The following is an 11,065-nucleotide window of genomic DNA, read 5'->3' as shown; positions in this document are numbered from 1 at the left end:
CCCCTCTAGCAGCAGATCTGGGGTTGCTTTGGTCTCTTACATGTTTATGATTGGCATGTTGTTCCAGTTTAAAGGCAGTGTAGTCTTAAACTGTAATCTTCATTAGCTGTGTCCCACCCTGAATGTTGTGGGACTGGTGGCAGGGCCTTTTCGAAATAAAGCTTGGGATTGTTTAAGGGATTTAGAGGCCTTTGATAACCCAGCCAAAATTATTCTTGCCCTGCTTATTGATCAGTGCGTCTGGACAGCAGTAGTGTTACTGCAGCTTTGCATTTGCAGCGCCCCTAACACCGCTTCCCAAACGCGAATTCACTCTCACTCCAGGGCTGGGGGTAGGTGCGCGGCTCCAGCTGACAGGTGTGAAAAACGGAGCGAGGGGAAGTCCAAAAAGGGGGGGGGGCACAAACAGACAGTAGCTGTAAGCGCCTTCGCGGGCGGTGCCCGCGGGTTTGAGACCCCCTCGCGCCTCAGTACTCGCAGGCCCCACCGCCTGCACAGGGAGTTGTGGCCGCTTCCGAAAATCAGACCTGCGGTTGGGTCAGGCAGGCTGAGCACCCAACCCGCCCCCCCCCTTCTAAATCAATGGCCGCCTCTGAAAGCGGTCCCCGAGTGACTTGCCCTGGGTCATTAAGCCAGCCTGGGGCAGAGCCAGGAATAAGCCAGGCCCAGATCCCCGCTCCTATTACAACACCACTAATAATTAATAAACGATCTTGCTCTAAGTACTTTCTCTAAACGTTCTCTCCCGCGGGGGGGGGGGCCGCATACGTGGGGGGGGACTGGCCGGGAAGACAGCAGATTAGCAGGGGTCTGTCACATGGGAGCTGTTGCTGCTAAAGGGTCTACCTGGGATTTGCATTCTTACCGCTAATAGGATCGCTAGAGCTCAGGGCCGTCATCCCATCAAGATCAACGTCTCTGGTGCCCACTTTGCAGCAATCTGAATTCAATTAGGCTAATTGGAAAACAAGTAAAGAAGGATTGCATTAATATAGCTTTGCGGCATGACACTCGCAGCTCCGCCCTCTCAGGAGAAATCACTGGTGCAACCGGCCCAGGTCTGTGCGTCTCAGCGGCACACACCTGGCTTATTCACCGACGGGAGAAGTGACACGTGGTTATTTAAGCTGTAACATTGCTCCTACTGGAGAAGCATCTTGACGCTTTAACCAAGGCGGGCTGAATTGTGCTGGACACTGAACAGATACATAGTTAATCTCAGTCTTGTATACCCCCACGTGTAGTAACCTACAGCGGATATCCCGCGTTCCTTGTTAACGATGCGTCTATGTTTCATCTACACTGGGCTGAACAAGGGTCATCAACTGTCCAAGCGGATGGGAACTGCACATGCGTCTTTCGGGAAACCAATGTTACACAGGACTGCGAGGGACCCCGCAATAAGTAAAAAGCCAAGGACGCCAGTTCCTCAGTAAAGTTCAAGTTGTGTTTTCAAAAAGAGCTTTTCCATGTGCAAATCATATGAGCTATGTAGACATAGGAAAAACACAATACAAATTCCTATAGGTTTTTATAACAGTCTGTTGGAGGAAGGAACGGGGAGTATGAATGTTCCAATAGGGCACAGGCTGATACTGTCTTGTGTGTTTTTTTCTCTTAGTTTAGACTTCGCTGTCCAGCCAGAGAGCCATATTTACCCTTCATAAGAAGGGCCATAGTGGGGCAGACCAAAGGTCCACCTAGCCCAGGATCCTGTCTTCTGACAGTGGCCAATGCCGGGAACAGAACAGGTAATCATCAAATGATCCATCCCTTCTCCCCCATTCCCAGCGTCTGACAAAGAGGTCAGGGACACCACCTCTGCCCATCCTGGGTAATGGTTCTCTCCTCCATGAATGTATCTAGTTCTAGCTAGAACCCTGGCAGAGTCGTGGCCGTCACAACATGCTCTGGCAAAGAGTTCCACGGGCTGACTGTGCTTTGTGTGTTTTAAACCTGCTGCCTATTTAAAACCTGCCCTTGCGCTCTGTTGTTTCAATACACCCATCTTGGTAAGTATCGTAACGGTTAAAACTGTTTGTTTGTTTATGTACAGTTTAAATGGGTGGGTGGGGGTAAACGCATCGATCATTTGATCTAGACAAAAAAAGGAGATGGGAAAGGAAAGCGGGATTCTGTGGATCAATGCTTTGTGGTTCTGCTTTCATCTTGCCCTATAAGGGAGAAGACGATGCATATTGCTGAGTATTATTGACAAGAGATCGGTTATTCTCTTCTATGCTGGTAGAAGCTGGTATATAAATGCTTCACAGATTCTCTATTTTTGTCTCACACTTTTTTTCATAAAGTACCTGCAACAATAATAGTAATAATACAAAACACCTTTGCAAGAGGCTAGGGAACGGGAAGGGGCGAGGACTATCTCACAAAGGCGAGGAATATCCCAGCTACTTGATTCAGATGATTGATATTTTCAGAGCTTATCCTATTCCCCTATTTGTCATGTCCAAGTCGAAATCGTCTTTGCTAAGCTCCGGCCTGTCGTGGGATCAGTTTCTGAGATGTCACACTAGTGTGAGATGGGATTCAGGGGTGTGCAGAGGATTTACCTAGTGGCTAATGCCTGAGTATCAAAGGAAGACGTTCAACCAATTACCCGTCCTCCTTTTGCTAACCTAAACTGCAAGTGTTAGTCTTGGTTGGCGGGATAAAGACAAATTTGTTACACTGTCTGTGCAGTAATCGCTAGTTCTCTCTGAGGGGGGTTGGCAGCTGACCCCCCACATTATACATCATGGTCTGAGTAGTTATTCCAAGCCTGTGTGGTAATGGATGTCATATCGGGATGTATAATAGATTATGGGACCCTAAGGTACAAAATAAAATAGGGGCTCCTTAGCCACGAGGAAGGAACCTTGGATATTGGGTGGGCCATTATCCTGCTGTGTTAGGTCACAGTGGAGGACTCCCGCACACTGTGGTTTGGGAAGCTGGCCCCTCTACCTTTGATCCAGCCCTGGTGAGACGCGAAAACAGCCCATCTGCAGGACCACAGGCTGTGGCTTTTGCAGAAGGCGCTACCCGGCTTCCCTGGCTCCTTTGTGCCCTTATTCCCTGCTCGGGAGCTGAGCAGCAGTTTGCAATTTCATTTTGCACGTTTTGCTGCATGGTGCAGAGGGATTCCGCGCCTCGTGTTTCTGGAGGGACGGGCGCATTTTGTGTGAGGGCCCTAAACCTCCAGCTCCAAAGGAGAAGAAATTAGGGACATTGCACAGTCCATTCATCTTCACTAATAGCGTTCTTGGGAAATACACATGTAGATTAAACCGTCACAATGACCCCCGGCGGATTGCTTTGAGTACCCTCCAATGCCCCCACAATGGTATTGACTTGCTTTTTATACTGCGCACAAAAGCTGGCCTAACCTTTTCTTGTCCTTTCTCTGTCTCTTCCCTCCGTGCCAGTGGCCGCTGAGTTTTTTCCTGCTTTCCCCCAGTGCACAGTAACTGCAGGCTCACCTCACCTGGCGCTCTGCGGGGGAGCCGGGCTGTTCTAAACGGAATTATCTCTGGGGCAACAAACAAACCCCTAAGCCCCTTAGCAGCGTGTGGCCAGGACTCCGGCGCAGGAAAGCGCTGCCAATCCCTCTCGGAGGAACAAGCGCGGAACCTGAACGTGCCCATCGGACACAGGCTGATACTGGCCTGTGTATTTTTCTCTCTCAGTTTAGCTTTTCTGTCCATCCAGAGAGAGAGAGAGTCCACGGCTCGGTTTAATATTGAGAATTCATTTTATGTAAACTTCCTCGGGTAGGGGGGAAGACAAGTGCCAAGGGAAAATTAGCTAGTTCGTTATCTTCCTCTCCGTGCTGGTGAGCAGAAACTGAACAGGCACAAACTCCTCTGCCTACTGTCCCACGTGATGGCCACCCCATTGGTATAACTATTAACTCTTGCATCTGAAGAAGTGGGTATTCACCCACGAAAGCTCATGCTGCAAAACGTCTGTTAGTCTATAAGGTGCCACAGGACTCTTTGCTGCTTCTATTAACTCTGCCACTATCCGAGACAGCAAAGTACTACGAATGGTTTCCCTGCCCTGTGGGAAGCTCATTTGCCATTTGTTCAGTCCTCTTCTGAGCTGAAGGTCCACTCAGTGGCCCCATGTCTGACCATCCAGTACAAAATCGTTCCATCTCTGGGCATTAGGTACATCTGATCACTTCACCACTGCTTCTGTCCTGCCTGGGTCAGGGTTTATCGCCCAGCGAGGAGCCCGGCAGGCACTCCTTCCAGCCAGTGTAATTCAGAATCTCAGCTTTAACCTCCTCTATTTATGCTCAGCTTGATTTAGGAATAATGTCCAGATCCGGTTTTAGATTTAGAAATAATGGTAGATCAGTAACTGTGATCCCAACACACAAGCCCTCTTCGTTTGAGATCAGCTTCTAGTTGAAACCTAATTATGTGTTGTTGTTGTTTTTAATTACGTTGGCCACATTTGGAGAGCAAAACGTCAACAGATGGTTAGAGAAAACGTCAGGTATCGACCAAGAACTCTACCTTTTAATGGATCATTTATTGTTATGGTTAATGCAATGAAACGTTTCTGGCGAGCTGAGAGACACGGTAGAATTTTAACTACCCTGTTGGATTTCATGACAGGCTCCAGCGAGCCCACTGTCAATTTTCTGTGGGTTCTCCGGGCTACCCCCGAGCTCTGAGCGATGACAAGGGGTCGCTGTGCTTTGCCTGGCAGCCAAGCCAGGAGTGTCTCTCCAGCACCCCTAACTGTTGCTGAAGAAGTTAGTTGGTCTATTGGATGTGCAGCCGGTGCCCAGGCAGAATGGCTGGAGAGCTCTCCCCTGGCGAAGGAAACGGTCTGATCGGACTCCAGCTGCTGAACAGCACCAGGACTGACGCCCCCGAAGGAAGACACCGGTTCTCCCTGCAAATAATCTCCGCTCACTACCACGAATAGAGTCTGTAGCACACCGCTCGGGCGGGGCGGCGGCGAAAGCCTGTCTACGAAATCTCGTCCCTTCCCTTCCCCAAAAGCCTGCACTGGTGTCAAGGCATGAAGCCAGACCCTGCTTGTTTTACTGACTCCCAGAGCCCCATTGGCTTCAATGAGCTTGGGACCTTAGTGGGACAAACTGGGAGGAGTAAAACGAACAGGAAGGAGCTGAAGATGTTGTGATGTTTCCAGGAGACAACGCCCCTTTTCGGGACAACTGGAATGAAGAGGAAACATTTAAATCACAAGCTGCGTTAAACCTGCGGTGGGTCCCAGGGTCTGTGAGACAGTAGTTAAACTCCGATGCCAGTAACGTTTGGATTTTCAATAGACTTCGTTCTCCGAAGTAACCATCGCTGTTTTACTGTGAGAAAGACTTCTCTCAGATTTGCTGGCCCTTCATTTTCGTTCACTTCGTTTTCCCACACACCTTTGGAAATCTATCCACAAATCTGCACTAACATTGAGAGCAAGACGGATTTTTTAAAAAGAGGAATAGAAAAACGATTAGCATATGTATTGCTTAACGAATTTAGAAAAAGACATTTCCCTCCCAACAAACAGAGGGCCATTACTATAGCAAAGAATGCATTTTACAGAAGTAATTAAACCAGAAATATCCAAATACAGAACAAACTAATTACAATATAAAAAGGGAAATGGGATAAAAAGATAACCCAGAATGCAAGATAATCAGAATTTAGCAAGGCGGACTGATATCTTTAAAAAAATCAATTTTAAAAAGTTTTTAAAAATGCATATAAGTAGACTTCTTCCCAAACTAATGATTCAACTAAGGTGGGCTGAGTTAAATCCATGGTATGCCCACATCTTCAATATTGGGTACAGATGTGGTATCCTCATCTCAAAAAAGATACACTGGCACTAGAAAAGGTTCAGAGAAGGGCAAGTAAAATGATTAGGGGTTTGGAAAGGGTCCCATATGAGGAGAGATTAAAGAGGCTATGACTTTTCAGCTTGGAAAAGGGAGACTAAGGGGGGATATGATAGAGGTATATAAAATCGTGAGTGGTGTGGAGAAAGTGAATAAGGAAAAGTTCCCATAATATAAGAACTAGGGGCCACCAAATGAAATTAATGGGCAGCAGGTTTAAAACAAATAAAAGGAAGTTCTTCACACAGCGCACAATCAACCTGTGGAACTCCTTGCCTGAGGAGGTTGTGAAGGTGAGGACTATAACAGGGTTTAAAAGCAACCTGGATAAATGCATGGAGGTTAAATCCATTAATGGCTATTAGCCAGGATGGGTAAGGAATGGTGTCCCTAGCCTCTGTTCATCAGAGGATGGAGATGGATGGCAGGAGAGAGATCACTTGATCATTACCTGTTAGGTTCACTCTCTCTGGGGCACCTGGCATTGGCCACTGTGGTGGACAGGATACTGGGCTGGATGGATCTTTGGTCTGACCAAGTATGGCTGTTCTTATGAGTTGTTTGAAGCAGTATGATAGCAACACAGTAGGTTAGATTTTTGAGGTCACTACATCTAATTAGGGCAGTAGCTGCATTTTTACCCTGGTTTTGTGATTGGCTTTGGTTAATGAAAATCCACTTTTGAAAAGACCAAGTGGTTTTCAGATCGGGCCTTCCCCACATTCGGGTCTGAGGATCCAAACCCGGCCCAGCGCCAAGAGGATTTCAGAGTTACTCATAACTGTGGAAGAATTGTTCCTCTGTCAAGCCTCCGGCTAATTCCGGCGTCTGCAGCTCTGGCCCTGCGAAGCTGGGTCTGAATGCGCAGGGCGGCCCCCGCTCCCTGGCAGTGCGGGGAGGAGTCGCTCACCCCATTCACGCAGGTGGACACAGTGTCCCCGGGAAGACAAAGCCCCCGGGCTGACGCTAAGCGTGGCAGTGGCGGAGAGGAGCGCTCAGCGGGCGCAGCTGCCCGCGGAAGGGAGCTTTAAAGCTCCCCGGCCTGAGCCATTCGGCGGGGAGAGGTCACTGGGCACCGAGCCGCGGCGCTTCAAGGACAAGGCGGCCCCGGGCTCTGCCACCCAGCCCAGCTTAAGGACTCGGTGCGCGCAGGGGCTGGTTTGCAGCCTGCCCGGGCTCTGACATCAGGGGATCGGGAGGCGGCTCGCGTGGAGTCAGTCCAGCCCAGCTCGGAGGGGCGGCGGGTGAGCGCCGAGCAGCAGGGACGAGCCGGGGCAGCGGGTCTCCATGCACCTGCCCGGCTCCCCTCTGAGCATGGCGGACGGGAGCTTCTCTCTCTCGGCCCACCTGGGCAGGAGCCCCGGCGGCCCCCCGTCCCGGCTGCACAGCATCGAGGCCATCCTGGGCTTCCCCAAGGAGGACGGGCTGCTGGGCGCCTTCCAGCCCGTGGGCAGCCCGCGGGCCCTGAAGGAGGCGGACAAGCGGAGCCCCCGGCCCTGCTACCCCAAAATGCCCGGGGAGCCGCCGGAGGAGCAGGAGAGCGGGGCCGAGGAGTACGAAGGTGAGCGGGGGCTGGGCGGGGCGGGTGGGCCCCGGGCCTGGGGCTCTTTCCCCCGGGGAGCAGGGCACGTGCGTCCCGGGCCGCGGCCTGGCTTGGCAGCCCGCGAGCTCTGCGCCGCGGGTGAGCTCCGGGCCCCGCCTGACGGTCTCTCCCCCCCTCCCGTTGCCCCAGAGCCCGGCTGCCTCCAGCACCCGCAGGAGCGGCTCAGCCCGCCGCGGCCGGACGCCAAGCTGGCGGACGAGGAGCAGCCCAAGAAGAAGCACCGGCGCAACCGCACCACCTTCACCACCTACCAGCTGCACGAGCTGGAGCGGGCCTTCGAGAAGTCGCACTACCCGGACGTGTACAGCCGCGAGGAGCTGGCCCTCAAGGTCAACCTGCCCGAAGTGCGCGTGCAGGTAAGCGAGCCCGGCGCGAGCCCCGCTGCGGGGCCGGCCCGCAGCGCCCCGGGGGTGCCAGGCCGAGCAGAGCGCGCCCCAGCCCCGCTTTCAGCCGCACGCCCGGGGATCCCGCGGGAAGGGAGTGTAGCGACCGCGCCTTTTGCAGCGCCCATTGCGAGCTGCCTAGTTTCGTCCCCAGGAGGAACATTTCTCTCCCCCCGCAGAGACCCACGGAAACATCCCCCCTCTCGCTGCCCAGCCCCGCTATTTACCTTCATTCCCGCGGCGCGGCGTTTAAACGGTTTTGCCTTAATTCAGGCTGAATTATCTTTAATCCCCTGGTCATTAAAATGTTTGAAAAGCCTTCAATATTTACTAGTCATCTGTGAAAAATCTGGGAGCGGTTCCAAGCGGGGTGGGGGTTTTAAAGCTGCCCGCAAGGAAACATGGTGCTAATTTCATCCCAGCGACTGGCGGGGCCAGATTTGGGTGGCGGGGGAATTATTTGATCGGGGAGGGTGAGACAAAATTGCCTCTAAGCGTTTTCTTTTAAAAAGCTCAACTTTGTTTTCAGCCGGGATCCCGCTTTAAAGGGTTTTGTGTAACCCCCGAGCTGCAGGACCTCCGGAGCCTGGCTCGCGGTGAGCGCTCACCGCGTTGCTTTCGGGGCGTCTCGTGGGGTTGATCCAAAACCGCCCCGAAGTCAGTGGAAAGGCTCCGATTAACTTCAGTGGGTTTTGGATCCGGCCCGAACTCACTGCGTTTAAACCAGGGCTGTTTCCCTTCAGTCCGGAAACGGCATGAAATATTTCTGCGCAGTGATTAGCAGTGCCCCTTGGGGAGGTTACTGGGGATAACTCCATCTTTTCTACATTGAGGCCATAACATTCCGGTAAAGCCACCCCCACACTACGCGACCCCGAAGACTGGGAAGGTTGTCCCGGGAGAACGCCAGAAATAGCAAAATTTTCCCACCTCAGCTAGAGACAGTGAGAAGAAATGATAGATTTGTGCGTCTGTGTTTATATCCCAGACGCTTCCCGTGTCCTGCTTTCTGCTGCCATGTCTGTCTCCCTAAAGGAGACTTCAGATACATTCTTCTGGCTTCAGAGAGTTTCTCCCCAACCCAGAAACCAGCATATCCCCCCCTCAAAAAAATATAGGGCGACTCTCCACATAAAAAGCAACTCTGCCTCCTTTGCATCGCGGATAACACGCATCGTTTCTCGCTCTTTTGTCTTCGGATGAAATTCAATCCCACCCATTTCCCGCAAGCGATTTTGAAAAGACTTCGGTTTAAAAGAAACGATTTCAGCCCAAGGAATCGCTTCCCCCGCCCCGCCCCGGCCGCGCTGGAGCTAGTTCAATATTCCAGCGCTCCGGCCGGTGTCTCAGCTAGCGGCAGAGCTGGGGGTATTCTCCAAGAGGCAGAGGAGAACAGCGGGAAGGCCGATTGTTATCCGATGGTTTTATGATTTGCTCTTTGCATTGGAATTGACAGGAGGAAAATCAGAATCGGTTCTAATCCCCAAACTGTGTTTTCAGGTGTGGTTCCAGAACCGGAGAGCCAAATGGAGAAGGCAAGAGAAACTGGAAGTCACTTCAATGAAGCTGCAGGACTCCCCTATACTCTCCTTCAGCCGATCCCCCCAGCCCTCCGCCCTGGGCACCATCAACAGCAATTTACCGCTGGAGTCTTGGCTCACCCCACCGCTGGCTAACAGCACCCCTCTGCAGACTCTGCCCGGCTTCGTGGCTTCCCCCCAAAGCCTCCCCAGCAGCTACACCCCGCCACCTTTCCTGAATTCGCCGCCACCCATAAGCCACACCTTGCAGCCGCTGGGGACAATGGGGCCTCCCCCGCCCTACCAGTGCGGGACCAATTTTGTGGACAAATTCCCCTTGGAAGAGACGGATCCTAGGAACACCAGCATAGCTGCGTTACGGCTGAAAGCAAAGGAGCATATTCAGTCCATTGGGAAACCGTGGCAGACAATCTGAAGGGACACGCAGAGATCCATCTCCCCACCCACCCCAGAACAACAGAGGACCCTACCAGCATGGCTGGTACCTTTTGATAAAAAGATCCCCCCAGGAAAATAAGTCGCCGATCATAGATAGATAGACGCCTCTGCAGTAGGCATGTAATTGAGAGGACGGAACAGCCTCCTAGCACAAGCTGCTCACATCCCAGATGGAGCTAAGCACTAAAGAAACGCGTTTCTTAGGTCCCAGTAGCCTCCCGCCCCTGAAGTTGCTTTGTTTGTATTTTTTGTGTGTGTCCCTTTTATATCCCTGTGCAGATTAGGGTTTGATTCTAGTTTAAAGATCTAACAATTTGATATGACGTGTTGGCTGGACACTTGGTTATATTAACACTACAGTAGGGGCAGAGAAATGTGTAGTCGGCGGGGGTTTTGTACCATTAAAGAAGGACGATTTTAAGACCCTGCCTTGTACTTGTTGATTCCGAATGGATCTCTGCTAAATACGATCAGAAGCTAGCGTGTCTTCTGTTGCTTTTCCATGTGTTAGTACACAGCCTAAATGTATGGTCTCGTTAACCCCCGGGTCAGGAAGGGGCAGTGTCCGGCCCCGCATGGAGAACCACTGTCTTAGGTTAGTCTGCTCCACAATTAGAGAGGAAAACACAGCGTGGTGGTAACGAAGTAGCACCCAGCTAGGCGTGTTCCAGGTCCCTTTCCAGTGATCTGTGTGTCGCTGTCACTAGACGGGTATTTGTGTGACAACCACCCAGGTTAAAACAGCTCTAAGTAACAGATGAGGCTCCTCTGTTTACATTCTCATTACCTTTCTCTTTCCCCCTCCCCCTTTCCTCTGTTTCAATCAAAATGCCATTTTGCAAATCTTTTGGCCTTGTATTTAATGAAATGACATGGGGTTGGCGAGGAGGGAAAGCAAGAGAGGCCTGCAGCGTGTCACCCACACGTTTGGAAGGCTGTGAATATAATCGTTTCGCCCTCTCAGATCTGCTGTAGCTGCATGTTCCAGCCATTCACCTGCATCTCTCTCCCGCTGTTAACTGCGAATAAAAAGTCACTGCGGTGTGGAACCGGGACTGGAAAGATCAAAACAGCAACCAGAGCTCTGTCGAGCGGGCTGGATTCCATCGGCGCTGCAGCGGAAGGGATGAAGAATAAATTGTCCCCATCCAGGTGTCACTTTTCCCCAGTCACTGCTTTCCAGGCTGGCCACCTTTCCCCAGCTGAACTCTTCCTGCCCGGCGGCCAC

At 51.7% G+C, this 11,065-nt stretch overlaps 1 protein-coding gene across 2 annotated transcripts; it reads left to right on the top strand.

Moving 5' to 3' along the window:
- Positions 1–7,159: 7,159 nt before the first annotated feature.
- On the top strand, positions 7,160–10,242 carry RAX (retina and anterior neural fold homeobox). Of its 2 annotated transcripts, none has more exons than XM_045020404.1 (3): positions 7,160–7,392; positions 7,552–7,831; positions 9,359–10,242. In XM_045020404.1, exons 1-3 carry the CDS (start codon positions 7,160–7,162, stop codon positions 9,812–9,814), a joined length of 969 nt encoding a protein of 322 aa, XP_044876339.1. In that variant the 3' UTR covers positions 9,815–10,242. The 2 variants fall into 2 exon arrangements, with proteins under 2 accessions (XP_044876339.1, XP_044876338.1); XM_045020403.1 differs by having other exon boundaries at positions 7,160–7,433; positions 7,605–7,831.
- The last annotated feature ends 823 nt before the right edge of the window (positions 10,243–11,065 follow it).

This window comes from Mauremys mutica, chromosome 6 (genome assembly GCF_020497125.1).
Source record: "Mauremys mutica isolate MM-2020 ecotype Southern chromosome 6, ASM2049712v1, whole genome shotgun sequence".
NCBI classification, from domain to species: Eukaryota; Metazoa; Chordata; order Testudines; family Geoemydidae; genus Mauremys; species Mauremys mutica.
This window is presented reverse-complemented; position numbering and strand designations above follow the sequence as displayed.

Coding starts and splice junctions, on each gene's coding strand:
- RAX (XM_045020404.1), top strand. CDS start 7,160: ATGCACCTGCCCGGCTCCCCTCTGAGCATGGCGGACGGGAGCTTCTCT. Junction 7,393..7,551: donor TACCCCAAAATGCCCGGGGA/GCCGCCGGAGGA, acceptor GCTCTGCGCCGC/GGGTGAGCTCCGGGCCCCGC. Junction 7,832..9,358: donor TGCCCGAAGTGCGCGTGCAG/GTAAGCGAGCCC, acceptor CTGTGTTTTCAG/GTGTGGTTCCAGAACCGGAG.